At 39.5% G+C, this 16,141-nt stretch overlaps 1 protein-coding gene across 3 annotated transcripts in view; it reads left to right on the forward strand.

Annotated features, from left to right (window-relative positions):
* The window catches only part of LOC121373345 (putative protein tag-278), a 115,535-nt gene extending 100,557 nt beyond the window's left edge, over positions 1-14,978 (forward strand). For all 3 annotated transcript variants that reach the window (XM_041499923.1, XM_041499925.1, XM_041499924.1), the window contains 9 exons: positions 351-453; positions 1,385-1,461; positions 3,273-3,415; positions 4,272-4,419; positions 5,361-5,477; positions 7,956-8,068; positions 9,568-9,710; positions 10,836-10,979; positions 12,463-14,978. In XM_041499923.1, coding sequence (XP_041355857.1) covers positions 351-453; positions 1,385-1,461; positions 3,273-3,415; positions 4,272-4,419; positions 5,361-5,477; positions 7,956-8,068; positions 9,568-9,710; positions 10,836-10,979; positions 12,463-12,614 — 1,140 coding nt within the window. In that variant the 3' untranslated portion in view covers positions 12,615-14,978. The remainder of the gene's footprint in view (positions 1-350; positions 454-1,384; positions 1,462-3,272; positions 3,416-4,271; positions 4,420-5,360; positions 5,478-7,955; positions 8,069-9,567; positions 9,711-10,835; positions 10,980-12,462) is intronic.
* Positions 14,979-16,141: the final 1,163 nt, after the last annotated feature.

Raw genomic sequence — 16,141 nt, forward strand, 5'->3', positions numbered from 1 at the left:
ATCAAAGACTGTGGTATGTGCTATCATGTCTGTGGGATGGTATAAAAGATCCGTTGTTACTAATGGAAAAAATATAGTTGGTTTCCTCTCTTAAGAAAGTGCATATAAAAGATTCCTTGCTGGATTAGGACAAATGTAGTGGGTTTCCTCTGATGACTACGAGTCAGAATTACCAAATATTTGAAATCCAATAGCTGATGATTAATAAATCAATGTGCTCTAGTGGTGTCTTCAACAAAACTTTAACTTTTAACTTTAACGCAACACATATTTCACATGCACACACTTTCGTTTTACCATAGTTTGATATCATTTCTCATTATTGATGGACGTTGTTCTGGTTCTTACAGGAAGTGGTTTCCAAGATGGATGAGTATATCAACATGCCGGCTCAGAGATTTGGGCATCTGGTGCGCAAGTACATACACCACTGTCGAATGAAGCAAGTCGAAGGTATTTTTACAGTTTGATCAAAAGATCATATTTCAGTTCAAAGGAGCACAACATTTGTCTTTTCCTGACCAATGGTCAGTGGCTAGACACTTGCTTGATGTGTGGTCAGTCTAGGATCGATCCCCGTTAGTGGGTTTATTTTTCATTCCAGCCAGTGAACCACGACTGGTATATCAAAGGCTGTGGTACGTGCTATCCTGTCTGGGATGATGCATATATAAAACAAGAAAAAAGTTATGCTTTTTTCTATATTTGTATTTCGATGGGCACAATCATTGTTTTTTTTATCATTTCAGACAATGTGAGAGTCTTAAACCTATAATTTAATCAATGTACTGGTGAAGCTTATTTCCATTCAGAGGAACACAATCATTTTTGAGTTTTTTATCATTTCAGACAATGTGCAAAAGAGTCTTAAACCTATTTTCTAATCAGTGCACTAGCTATAGTGAAGTTTATTTCCATTAGCTATAGTGAAGTTTATTTCCATTAGCTATAGTGAAGTTTATTTCCACTAGCTATAGTGAAGTTTATTTCCATTAGCTATAGTGAAGTTTATTTCCATTCAGAGGGGGGTGCAAGACATAACCCAATGGTAAAGCGCTTGCTTGATGCACGATCGGTTTGGGATCGATCCCCGTCAGTGGACCCATTAGGCTATTTCTCGCTCAAGGCAGTGCACCACGACTGATACATTAAAAGGCTGTGGTATGTGCTATCCGGTCTATGGGATGGTGCATATAAAAGATCCCTTGCTACTAATTCAAAAGAGTAGCCCATGAAGTTTCCTCTCTCAATATCTATGTGGTCCTTAGCCATATGTCTGACGCCATATAACCGTAAATAAAATGTGTTGAGTGCGTCATTAAAACCATTTCCTTCCTTCCTTCCATTCAGAGGAGCACAATCATTGTATGTTTTATCATTTCAGACAATGTGAGGAAGAGTAAGAGTCTTAATGAAGATGTGTTTGAAGTGCTTGACAAGATGGAGGCTCTACAGAATGAGGTAGGTGAAAACAAAAACTGGCCTCGGTGGCGCAGTGGTTAAGCCATTGGACTACAGGCTGGTAGGTACAGGGTTCGCAGCCCGGTACCGGCTCCAACCCAGAGCGAGTTCTTAAGAGCTCAATGGGTAGTGTAAGGCCACTTCACCCTCTTCTCTCTCACTAACCACTAACCAAATAACAACTAACCCACTGTCCTGGACAGCCAGCCCAGATAGTTGAGGTGTGTGCCCAGAACAGCGTGCTTGAACCTTAATTAGATAGAAGCACGAAAATAACTTGAAATGAAATGAAATTTGAAAACAAAATCAGACTTTCATTTTTTGAGGGGTTATGAGCATGATCATGCCCCTGCTTTCCCATCAGTTCAGTCAGAGGTAGAGGTAGTTCTTGTTCTGTCAAGAATGGACATGAGATTACGTCCGATAATGATTAATTAAAATGAGAATTAATGTACAGGCGATCTATACTACTCGTTAGACAACTAGTTATATATAACTGATACCACAGCTCTGGGCAAGTAGAAAATTGTCTTTAAAAATGCAAACCTACAGTTACATTTTCCAACAAAAAAATTAAATTTGCCTATTATTCTTAAAATTGTCCCACATATAGATGACATTTTATGTATTGGTTTATTGTGAATAATTACAGATCAGGTTTGACTTTCATGGGGATTTATCCATTTATGACAGAGTTATGTCCAGATCAAATTTGACTTTTAAGGAAATTTCTTTTCAAGAGCCAAAACTCTTGCCAACAATGGAATTTGTCCACATTTGCCAGAGTTATGGTCCTTGGAGTTAGGAGCTTTATGGGGCCCTGGTAGGGGACTTATATTGCTTTAACAGAGTGGACTATAGGTTTAATCTCTCTCCTGTCTGTCTGTCTGTCCCACATACAGTTTTCCAGATGGGTTCTTTCACAATACCTTGAAATATTGAGCTGGAATTTTGTATATATAGCTTGCTACAGATGAAGTTGGACTTTCATGGCAGTTTAATCATTGTTCTCAAAGTTATGGCCCTTGAACTTATGAGATACAAAAGTTTGTTGGGCTCGGTAGGGGACATTTATTGCTTTAGGAGTTAAAAGAAAGGAATGTTTTATTTAACGACGCACTCAACACATTTTATTTACGGTTATATGGCGTCAGACATATGGTTAAGGACCACACAGATTTGGAGAGGAAACCAGCTGTCGCCACTACACAGGCTACTCTTTCCGATTAGCAGCAAGGGATCTTTTATTTGCACTTCCCACAGGCAGGATAGCACAAACCATGGCCTTTGTTGAACCAGTTATGGATCACTGGTCGGTGCAAGTGGTTTACACCTACCCATTGAGCCTTGCGGAGCACTCACTCAGGGTTTGAAGTCGGTATCTGGATTAAAAATCCCATACCTCGACTGGGATCCGAACCCAGTACCTTCCACGATGCCACCGAGGCCGGTGCTTTAGGAGTAATGCTTGTTAATATTTGGCTATTACAGAGAAGGGATGGATGTAGCCAAGTGGTAAAGTCCTCGCTTGATGCACAGTCACTTTGGGATCAATCCCCATCTGTGGGCCCATTCAGCTATTTCTCGTTCCTGCCAGTGCACCGCGACTGGTATATCAATGGTCATTGGTGTGTGCTATCCTGTCTCTGGGATGGTGCATATAAAAGATCCCTTGCTACTAATGGAAAAAATGTAACTGATTTCTTCTCTATGACTGTCAAAATTACCAAATGTTTGACATCCAATAGCTGATGAATAAAAATCAATGTGCTCCAGTGGTGTTGTTAAACAAAACAAACTTTCTATTACAGAGAGCGAGACGGTGGGCGGACAGAATGGATGAAATGGGAGCGGAACGACTCAGGCTGGCCAACATTCTGATGGACACTCTGGATGGTGTAGAAGAGGAATCAGGACTATTCCTCATCAAACCCATGTACTCGTACAGGGGCAGGTACGTGATGTGATCGGTGGGGAATCTTGGAGGATGTGATCGGTGGCGAATCTCGGAGGATGTGATCGGTGGGGAATCTCGGAGGATGTGATCGGTGGGGAATCTGGGAGGATGTGATCGGTGGGGAATCTCGGAGGATGTTATCGGTGGGAATCTTGAAGGATGTGATCGGTGGGGAATCTGGGAGGATGTGATCGGTGGGGAATCTTGGAGGATGTGATCGGTGGGGAATCTCGGAGGATGTGATCGGTGGGGAATCTGGGAGGATGTGATCGGTGGGGAATCTCGGAGGATGTGATCGGTGGGGAATCTGGGAGGATGTGATCGGTGGGGAATCTTGGAGGATGTGATCGGTGGGGAATCTCGGAGGATGTGATCGGTGGGGAGGGGAATCTTGGAGGATGTGCCTAAGGATGGGATTTTTTTTTATCTCATCCCTGCCAGTGCCCCACAACTGGTACATCAAAGACCATGGTATGTATTGTCCTGTCTGTGGGACTCTTCTTGTCAAGTCCATGTATTCCTATAAGATGAGTGGGATCTAACAGTGGTCAAACTTTGTATTTATTGATTTCAGAAAACTTATGGGTCATTATGTTGAACACTAATATACTTGTAGATGCATAATAATTTTAATGTAAGTTGATAATATTCTAATATTGTATTGTCAAAAGTTGATCAGTTGTCACAAACCGATTGTACCAATGACCCATGATGAAATTCCAACAGTAGTTAAACTGTGTATTTACTGATTTCAGAAAACCTATGGATCATTATGTTGGGAAACTGTGTATTTACTGATTTCAGACAACCTATGGATCATTATGTTGGGAAACTGTGTATTTACTGATTTCAGAAAACCTATGGATCATTATGTTGGGAAACTGAGTCGGCCCGTGAGACCAAAACATCGGCCTGCCAGTCGCACTTCAACCGGCGCTTTACCCCCCGCACCCACCCCATCACAAGCAAGACTGTCCAAGGCAGACATCAAGACACAACAGGTGATTATTATGTTTGTGTTAAATTCCACCTTAGGGTTTTAATCCCCCCCCCCCAGCCACACACACACACCCACCCCCTCACAAGCAAGACTGTCCAAGGCAGACATCAAGACACAACAGGTAATTATTATGTCTGTGTTAAATCCCACCTTAGGGTTTTACCCCCCCCCCCCCCCCCCACACACACACACCCTCACAAGCAAGACTGTCCAAGGCCGACATCAAGACACAACAGGTGATTATTATGTTTGTGTTAAATCCCACCTTAGGGTTTTAAAACCCCCCCCCCCACCACACACACACACCCACCCCCTCACAAGCAAGACTGTCCAAGGCCGACATCAAGACACAACAGGTGATTAGTGGTCCCCTACCAATCCAACTGTACATCTGTCTGTCTGTCTGTACATTTGTCCCACATATAGTTTTTCAGACTTTTTTTTTTTTCTCTCATAATGCCGTAAGATCTTGAGCTGAAATCTATGGGATGGTGCATATAATAGATCCTTTGCTGCTAATCGAAAAGAGTAGCCCATGAAGTGGTGTCAGCGGGTTTCCTCCCTCAATATCTGTGTGGTCCTTAACCATATGTCAGACGCCATGTAACCGTAAATAAAATGTGTTGAGTGCGTCGTTAAATAAAACATTTCCTTCCTTCTCTCAATATCTGTGTGGTCCTTAACCATATGTCAGACGCCATGTAACCATAAATAAAATGTGTTGAGTGCGTCATTAAATAAAACAGTTCCTTCCTTACATCATCTGGTTTTTGTTTCCGAGGCGTATCTTTGTTATCAAACCTTGCATGCAAGTACAACTTGGGATGGCCGAGTGTTTGCGACCCACTTGTGACAGGCTCTTGTTATGTATTTCTACCATTCTGCAGTTTGTGACAATATCAATATAGTGTATTACCTGTATTTGCTGTTGTATTTTTCTAGTTACCTCCGGACACTGTGGTGTATAAGAAACCACTCGGACCTCTCGAGGGTGATTCTACTGGGTTGTCTGGCTCGTCCATCCCATGCATCGGTCAGAATCCAAATCAGATGTGGAGTGTAAGTCATATACACACAGTTAGCTATCTCTGTCTGTCTGTCTTGTCTGTCTGTCTGGCTGGCTGGCTGGCTGGCAGGCTGGCTCATCCATCCCGTGGATTGGTCAGAACCCAAATCAGATGTGGAATGTAAGTCATATACACACAGTTAGCTATCTCTGTCTGTCTGTCTGTCTGTCTGGCTGGCTCATCCATCCCGTGGATCAGTCAGAACCCAAATCAGATGTGGAATGTAAGTCATATACACACAGTTCGCCATCTCTGTCTGTCTGTCTGGCTCATCCGTCCCATGGATTGGTCAAAACCCAAATCAGATATGGAATGTAAGTCATATACACACCCAGTTAACCATCTCTGTATGTCTGTCTGTCTTGTCTGTCTGGCTGGCTGGCTGGCTGGCTGGCTGGCTGATCCGTCCCATGGATCGGTCAGAACCCAAATCAGATGTGGTGTGTAAGTCATATACACACAGTTAACCATCTCTGTCTGTCCGTCTGTCTGGCTGTCTGGCTGGTTGTCTGTCTGTCTGTCTGGTTGTCGGTCAGTCTATGTAGGGCTGGCTGGCTGTCTGTATGGCTGTCTGTATGTATGTATGGCTGGCTGGCTAGCTGTATGTCTGTCTGTCTGTCTGTATATATGGCTGTCTGGCTGGTGGGCTGGCTGGATGGCAAGCTCATCTGTCCCATGGATTGGTCAAAACCCAAATCAGATCTGGAATGTAATTCATATATACTCAGATAACCATCTCTGTCTGTCTATCTGTTTGTCTGTCAGTCCGTCCGTCCCTCCATCTGTCCGTCTGTCAATCCTGTGGATTGGTCAAAACCCAAATCAGATGTGAAATGTAAGTTATATACTGTAAAATACTTTATTTTCGCGGGATCAAATTTTCGCGATTTAATGAAAATGAGTAAGTTCGCGAGCATTTATTTTCACAAATTCCTATCCCTCCCCCAATAAAAAAAAAGTACCGGTTCTGATGTTAATAATTTTAAGGTTTATATTTTACAAAATACAGAAAGCTTACATAAGGTGCTTAGGCTACTCCGTGCTCTTTTTCATAATCCTCAAACTTGTTATAAAAACCAAACCCAAAAACAAAACAGAATTTGAAGGCGCAGTGCTAGCACAAGTTTGATTTAAACATTATTTATTACTTTCAAAATACTCGTTCAGTACGATTTATGATTGACCAATAGGCAACTAAAACCTTTAGTGTAAAAGCCCAATATGAACTACGACTATATTATCACTACAGGATTTGTTTTGACGTCCACATTTTAACAAACTGTGATGCTTACTTCCGTTTTTTAAACATCTCTGTTGTTTTCATTGTCAGCACTTATGAAACAAAACCATACAAAACTTCGTATTGTTTATTATCGTGTAGTATATTTTTCTTTACTTTGATATAAAGTTTTAAGTATTGCATTGTTACTACTGTAGTCCAGTGCAGCGAAAACTAACGAGGTCTCAGATCTGATTGAACGATGTCCAATTTTCGTCAGCCTTTAATTTCGCGTGAAATTTATTTTCACAAATTGTTTTTCAAACACGAAAAATGTGAAAGTAAAGTAAAAATAAAGTATTTTACAGTAATTAAATTGCCATTATATTCATTACAATTTAAAGCCATCCCATTGGTCCAGCCAGAGCAATGTAATACGAGTTTGTTAATTTCAAGATTGATGTACATGTAAATATAACATCATCAGGGAACGTCATACCTTTATATTGGTCTTTTGTATTATCGAGCCTTACTTATTGTTCAGATAGATATCATCTTGCTGCAGATCATTTTGTGTTTAGAATATTTTGGCAATATGATTGGAACGGTGCGATTGCGAACAAGCTTCATGCTATCGAGCCAGTCTTGGGAGAGTGGCAGTCCTCCTATAGACAGTGCAGGAAGGATGAAATGGTTTTGTGTCGTGCTCGCATCGATCATACATACTTGACAAATTCATTTATCTTAAAGAAAGATCCTCCACCTCAGTGTGTGCATTGTCAGTGTACTCTGACGGTGCGCCACATTTTGGTGGAGTGTAAGCATCTTACAGAAACTCGAAAAGATATATTTGGCCAACGTAATGTGATGGAATCTTTTCGATTCCGTCCAGAATTTGTTTTACAATTTTTACATGATAACTGATTTTTACTCTAAATTTTAATTTTATATATCTGTGATAATTTTATTTTTGCACAGTTCTTTACACTGTGTTTTAATTTAACTGTTATATTGATGTTGATCTTCACATTGTTTTTGCATTTACCATAGTTTGACACCCAATAGCCAATGTATTTTTCGTGCTAGGGTGTCGTTAAATATTCATTCATTCATTCATTATTGTTCAAGAATCAAAACAAGAAAAAAAGAGCAAAGTAAAATATTACCTTTTTTTGGTGTTTTTATTAATAAGTATGTTTCAAATTTAATTATAAGGAATCTATTGTCAGTTATTTCTTTTTTCTCTTATAGTTTTCAGCTTCCCAGACAACCGGATTGACGGACACCGGACCAGGAGGCTACAATACGCCTCGGATTCTGGAGCTTGATATAAACAGGATGCTCATTAGTCAGAATAATGTCAGGTGACTGGAGTTTTTAAATTAAATTTTCAAAAGTCGCCTTATTGAAATGCATTATTATATACTCAGCTTGTTAAAAAAGTTAAAGTTTGTTTTGTTTAACAACACCACTAGAGCACATTGATTTATTAATCATTGGCTATAGGATGTCAAACATTTGGTAATTCCGACATATAGTCTTAGAGAGGAAACATGCTACATTTTTCCATTAGTAGCAAGGGATCTTTAATATGCATAGTCAGGATAACACATACCACAACCTTTGATATATTAGTTGCGGTGCACTGGTTCCCCTGATGGGGATTGATCCTAGACCAGTGGGGCAACAAGCTAGCGCTCTACCACTGGGCTACATGTACGTCCCGTCCCTACAGCTTATATAAATACAGTGAAATCCTTCAAAACCGAAACCTCTTTAAACCGGAATTCCCTCAAAACCGGACATTTTTCAGTTCCTTTTTAAATATCACTGGCCTCGGGGGCGTCGTGGTTAGGCCATCGGTCAACAGGCTGGTAGGTACTGGGTTCGGATCCCAGTCGAGGCATGGGATTTTTAATCCAGATACCGACTCCAAACCCTGAGTGAGTGCTCTGCAAGGCTCAATGGGTAGGTGTAAACCACTTGCACCGACCAGTGATCCATAACTCGTTCAACAAAGGCCATGGTTTGTACTATTCTGCCTGTGGGAAGCGCAAATAAAAGATCCCTTGCTGCTAATCGGAAAGAGTAGCCTATGAAGTGGCGACAGCGGGTTTCCTCTCAAAATCTGTGTGGTCCTTAACCATATGTCTGACGCCATATAACCGTAAATAAAATGTCAGTATACAACAGAACCTCTTTAAACTGGACACATTTTAAAATTGGACCTTTTACTTTGTCCCGTGAGTGTGCGGTTTAGAGGGTTTTCACTGTATATCGTAAACTCTGTCTTGGTGGCTAAGTTATTGGGATTTAGCCCTAGTTGATAGAGTGCTCACCTGTGATGCTTGGATCGTAAGATCAAACCTTCTCGGCAGAACCATTTGTAGTTTTTTTTCCCCATTCCAACCAGTGCTCCATAACTGGAATACGAATGGTCTTGGTTTGTTCTCTTCTGTCTATGAGAAAATGCAAATCCCCCTCCCCCAGTTTGTTTTATTTACCGACACCACTAGAGCACATTGGTTTATTTAACATCTGCTATTGGATGTCAAACATTTGGTTATTTTGACATATATAGTCTTAGAGAGAAAACCTGCAACACTTTTTCATTAGTAGCAAGGGATCTTTTATATGCACCATCCCACAGACAGGATAGCACATACCACGGCCTTTGATGTACCAGTCATGATGCACTGGCTGGAATTAGAAATAGCCCAATGGGGCCCCACCAACGTGAATCGATCCCAAACCGACTGCGCATCAAGCGAGTGCTTTACTACTGAAACACATCCCGCCCCTTCTATATTGAGAAATAAAGATTGTGTTGTATTGTATTATTAACATGTTTATTTTATTCCAGCACGACCCTGCAACAGCCGATGACCTCTGACTGCCTGGTGAATGCGTCGCAGAGCAACTTACGTTCTTACGTCACTGTGAGCAGACCCGTGGTCCAGCCAGCAGCTCAGCCAGCGGCTTCAGCCAAAACTCAATTTGAAACCGGTACTCACACTTTTACGTCTTCGTGAAATCAGGATCTGAAAAGATCAGGCCCTTTTAAGGGCCCTTTTATGGGCAACCTAGGGAGACATTTCAACACCTACTAGGTCCCGTTAACGAGCTACTCTCGGCACACTAATCTTCCAAAACTATACGTAGCTCCCCTTTTACTTTTTGACGGACCTTTCAAAATTGCGCCTAATTTCCTTCACAAAAATGCACACCAATTCTCTTTGGCTTAATCTTGCAGGACATTCCAAATTCCATAGCAACATAAAACACCCTCCGTCTGTTACCGGCCCCAGTCGGACTGCTGGTGCTGGTGCAGGTGGTCCCCCCTCCAACCCAACCCACCCCTTTCCTGTCCTAGACAGAGGAACCGGCTGAGGTCGGCACCTGCTCCCATAACAGGCGTGCGCTACAACAGCTTGCTATTAATGTGCACGTTAAACACTGACCTGACCTGACCTGACCTGATGAAATCAGAAATATTTACACTTTTACATCATCATGAAATCAGAAACATTTAAAACTTTACACATTTTCTTCTTCATGAGATGAGATACATTTACACTTTAACATTATCATGTAATCAGAATTCATGTAGTTCGTAGGGTTAATTCATTTCAATTATGTTGCTGCTTTCTTAACTACTCGCAATTTTGTTAAAGTTATTCCCCTTTGATTAGTGACTGGCCTCGGTGGCGTCATTGTAGGCCATCGGTCTACAGGCTAGTAGGTACTGGGTTCAGATCCCAGTCGAGGCATGGGATTTTTAATCCAGATACCGGCTCCAAACGCTGAGTGAGTGCTCCGCAAGGCTCAATGGGTAGGTGTAAACCACTTGCACCGACCAGTGATCCATAACTGGTTCAACAAAGGCCATGGTTTGTGCTATCCTGCCTGTGGGAAGCGCAAATAAAAGATCCTTTGCTGCTGATCGGAAAGAGTAGCCCATGTAGTGGCGACAGCGGGTTTCCTCTCAAAATATGTGTGGTCCTTAACGATACGTCTGACTCCATATAACTGTAAATAAAATGTGTTGAGTGCGTCGTTAAATACTAGTAAAACATTTATTTTTTCCCCTTGATTAGTGTGTACACTTCATTTCTTGTTTTCTTTCCACAGGTCCTAGAGTTATCCCACCCTCGACACCACAGCACCATTCTGTTCGTGAGCCAGTTGAAGTATCAGAGAAAGATCGAAATGTTCCTGTAACATTACGTTATGCAAGAACCCCTCCACTTCCACCTATAGTGCCAGTACACACAGGTATGATTCCCTCCACTTTCACCTATAGTGCCAGTACAGACAGGTATGATTCCCTCCACTTCCGCCTATAGTGCCGGTACACACAGGTCCTAGAGTTGTCCCACCCTCGACACCACAGCACCATTCTGTTCGTGAGCCAGTTGAAGTATCAGAGAAAGATCGAAATGTTCCTGTAACGTTACGTTATGCAAGAACCCCTCCACTTCCACCTATAGTGCCAGTACAGACAGGTACGATTCCCTCCACTTCCACCTATAGTGCCAGTACAGACAGGTACGATTCCCTCCACATCCACAGACAGGTACGATTCCCTCCACTTCCACCTATAGTGCCAGTACAGACCGGTACGATTCCCTCCTAATATGTAACATAAACCCCTCCACTTCCACCTATAGTGTCCATATTATGATTGTTATTTGTTTTAGCAAATAAATATAATAATATGAATAATGAAAAATACTATTGCGCTTGTGTGTGAGTCATGCTGATTTTACGAAACTTGTGTCAGGATTCATGTATTACCCTCGTTCTCACTCAGGAAATACAAAAATCCCTGACACTTGTTTCGTAAAACCAGTAGAACACACAAACGAGTATAATAATTTCCTTTATTATTCATATGGTTCAACATAACCAAGTTAATAATAATCATATGAAGCACAAGTGTAATAACAAGTGTAATGACGTAATTTTGTGAAGCAACGTCATACCATGACATTGCTTCTCCAGTCCTAGCTCAGACTGTGCATTTGAAATATGATGTCATTTCGTCGTCTCCTTCTAGTTGTAGCTGAAATATTTTGAGTTGGGTTGTGTTATTCATAAAGACAACAATAATAATAATATGGATAATAAAGAAATTATTACACTCGCGTGTGAGTCCTACTGATTTTATGAAACTCATGTCAGGATTCATGTATTACCCTCGCTCTCACTCAGGAAATACAAACATCCTGACACTCGTTTCATAACACCAGTAGAACACACAAACGAGTGTAATAAACTCCTTTATCCTATAACTTACCCATGATATCCATGTCATAAACCCATGTGATAATTTACTTTATGAACCCAGTTAATAATGGTATGCAAATTTGCAAGGTCTCTAGGTAATGTGTTGCTGTGGATGGGTCATTTGCTTACAAGCCAACAAGACCTGTGTACCTGAGCGTAACGTTTTCAAAGATTTGTTTAAAATGCGTGACGTCAAACTAATCTGTGCTAATCGTGATGACATCATATTAAAGATGGCGGCGACTTTAGTACTGTGATTTACTAAAAAAATAATTAAAATGTTATTTTATAAGTGTTATAGGATAAATAGAATTCGCTACTTGTGTTTTTTAATATGTAAAATACTAACCTAGTCTAGTCAATCGGTATTTGTCTCAGTAGAGCCTCGACAAATACCGATTAACATGGACTCGGTTGATATTTTCCACATTAAAAAATACTCATGACGAATCCTCTATATATATTTCAGAGCCTCCTTCCAGCCCTCCTGGCTCCTCTGGCCGGACGTCTCCTCACCCAAAGGAAGTTTCAGATTCCGGAATCGAAGGATCGAGTAAAGTTTTGACGAGAGAATCCTCACACTTGACGTCTGCCAGCATCTCTGGCATGTCTGAAGATTAATTAATCAGACAATTAATAAACTTGTGCTTCAATGACATTCCGTAAAAGGAGTCAGTATTTTTATGTCGTTTGTGTAAAATTGTATATTCTATATGTCAGATTGGAAGATTAATAAACTTGTGCTTCAATGACATTCCGTAAAATGAGTCAGTATTTTTATGTCGTTTGTGTAAAATTGTATATTCTATATGTCAGATTGGAAGATTAATAAACTTGTGCTTCAATGACATTCCGTAAAATGAGTCAGTATTTTTATGTCGTTTGTGTAAAATTTTATATTCTATATGACAGATTGGAAAATCAATTAACTTGTGCTTTAATGACATTCCTTATAATTATTCAGTATTTTTATGTTGTTTGTGTAAAATTGTATATTCTATATGTCAGATTGGAATATTAATTAACTTGTGCTTTAATGATATTCCGTAAAATTCTTCAGTATTTTTATGGCGTTTGTGTAAAATTGTATATTCTTTTATGTCAGATTGGCAGATTAACAAAACTTGTGCTTTAATGAATTGTGTGAAAATGTATATTCTATATATATATATATATATATATGTCAGATTTTAAACTTGGTGTTCTTCAACTCCAACAAACCAAGTTAAACTGGCACCCCACAACGCCTTCAGCTCCAACAAACCAAGTTAAACTGGCACCCTTCAATGCCTTGAGCTCCAACAAACCAAGTTAAACTGGCACCCCACAACGCCTTCAACTCCAACAAACCAAGTTAAACTGGCACCCCACAATGCTGGTGTGATTTGGTGCCATCCTCTTGAAGTGTTTACAAAAAACCTAAATGTATGAGAGCTTGTGTCTTAATAATTTTTGTTTTTTCGCACTCTTCAAATAGGAACATATTTATTCATGTTATTACCATATTGCATTCTTTTCCTCCTTGTTTGAATAAAATTGGTGTTTAATTCGGTAGGACAGATTTTCAAAGTGGGGGGAGGGGGCCCTCATTTTTATGGTTGTTCAATCCTCAGGTTTCCGTATTAGCATTATAAGACATTTTAAAGTCTCGAAATAAAAACTGACGAAAAAAGTGGGGGGGCTGAGCCCCCCCCCCCCCCCCCCCCCCCCTCCTCCAGCTCCAATGGGCCTGTAATTTCAGTAAAACATTACATTTGCAGTTTCAGTATGTATTATTATTAGTGCTTTTGGTGGAAACGAAATTCAGGGCTCAATTTAATAAAAAAATATTGTAAGAGTAGTTTTGCATGTAAACGTAAATCTACAACTAAACCACTATTCTTAATACTACTAACAGTACAACTAACAAAGCAGGGATCTCACTGACCCTCGAAAAGTGTCTTTTTTGAAGCATGGAACTTGGACAGGACTCTTTATTTTTTTAGTTTTAACTTAAAATCCTATTATGGGACTCCCCAAATTTCACAAGAAAGCTCAAATGACCCCCAATGAAGAAAGTTCAGTAAGAACCCTGAACAAAGTATGCACATTTCATTTTCTTTTGCCCTTAAAATGCATCATACATGTACCAATGGTGTAATTTTCTGCCTGAAATACATGTTAAACACATGTAAACATATGACTGATATGACTGCTAGTCTCTTTTGTGAAATGGGCCACTGATGTCATATGGATTTTTGAGTTCCAAGTTCCTAAACTAAGATTTAAACTTGTTATCCAAATTGCCAAATGCTGAAAATTGAATTTGGTTAATTTATTTATGATCAATTGGCCAAAATGAATTGCCTAAAAAGTTAATCCAAAAGTTGTGTGTTATTTTTAGATCTACTGCCATTTTGAGGTGTGTGCCTAGGACTGCATGCTTGAACATTAATTGGATAAAAGAACAAAAATAAATTAATATTAAATTAGTTTAATCAGACAAAAATCTCAATCATGTACGGTAATTTTTGCCTAAGAATATTGAGCAAGATGTTAAAAAATATAGACCTTCAGGCAAATATTTTAATGAACATTGGGCAAAAGTGTTTTAAATTTAAGAAAGCTTCATAACCTGTTTGATCAGAAAATTAATGTACCACCCCAGTTGTGCAATAATTATATTTTATCTTGCTTCTATCAGCTGATTATGATGACTGATTGAAGCAAAGTCATAAATGTATGCTAGCAGATTATAACTTCTGACATCACTCATATGATGTCACACGTATTGCTACATTACAGAATCACTCATTTGACCTCTAGGTCATCATACAATGTAGCTGACATAACAGAAATAGCAGCTCTTCCGTTTATTTTTTATGGTCTGCAGGATAAAGATAATAACTAGTTAATGACATGGGATATCGGCCTCGGTGGTGGTGGCATGGTTAGGCCATCGGTCTACAGGCTGGTAGGTACTGGGTTCGGAACCCAGTCTAGGCATGGGAGTTTTAATCCAGATACTGACTCCAAACCCTGAGTGAGTGCTTCGTAAGGCTCAGTGGGTAGGTGTAAACCACTTGCACCGACCATTGATCCATAACTGGTTCAACAAAGGCCATGGTTTGTGATATCCTGCCTGTGGGAAGCGCAAATAAAAGATCCCTTGCTGCTAATTGGAAAGAGTAGTCCATGAAGTGGCGACAGCGGGTTTCCTCTCAAAAATGTGTTGAGTGCGTCGTTAAATAAAACATTTCTTATATCAGGATAAAACTGATATCGTATGTCATTAACTAGTTATTCTATTTCATCATTCACCTATGAATTTTTGAATCTTTTGCTTAACTTTATTGAAAAGAAAATGTAGATTTAGTTCAATAGTTCAAACATGCACTGAACTTGTTTGATTAAGAAAACAGCCAACAAAAAACAAAAGCAACATCAACAACAAGAAGAAACAAACCACCAAGCTTTGCCACAGTGTAAATTTATTTATGTTATCTTGGTGTTACTGTCTGAAGAAAACCATGTAACCGAGTCACATTGCTGTTGTATGCTGTAAGGTTTGTTTGCGAACAAGTTAGAAGTTTATAAATATATTTTTTAAACATTCTGTGATTCTGCTTATACAGTGTGTTAAAATAATAATGATAATCAAGTAAATATGTGACAATATTTTAACCAATATTTGTTAATAAAATATTTTACAACCGAATAAAGTTACCTTTTGTTCTTTAATGCCATTGCCCTTAAACTGCTGCAGTCAGTTGTGATGGAGATTACAATTTCAGCCAAGTTATTTTTACTTTAAATATCAGCATTTTGATCACTATTGTATCAAGAATTCTTCTTTTTCTTTTTTTATTATCCTTACAAACACCATACATTATTTATACCTCACAATAACACATATTTATTATTGATTTAAAGACATACCATTCATTGGCTGCTTGTAGGTGACCATCTGAACGTCACAGCCATACAATCCAGTGAAAAGAGCACTATTGAAATGTATTGCTCTGTGACATAAGGTTAACTGGAAACTGATTTCTCCAGGATACATAAGTTATCTGAAAGTGTGCCATAAATAGCGTTTAGTTAAAAAGATGATTAAATGTGTTTTTCACACACATGCAAGAAATAGAATTCTGTATTCTTATCCACTG

The sequence above is a fragment of the Gigantopelta aegis genome, chromosome 5 (genome assembly GCF_016097555.1).
Source record: "Gigantopelta aegis isolate Gae_Host chromosome 5, Gae_host_genome, whole genome shotgun sequence".
Classification (NCBI taxonomy): domain Eukaryota; kingdom Metazoa; phylum Mollusca; class Gastropoda; order Neomphalida; family Peltospiridae; genus Gigantopelta; species Gigantopelta aegis.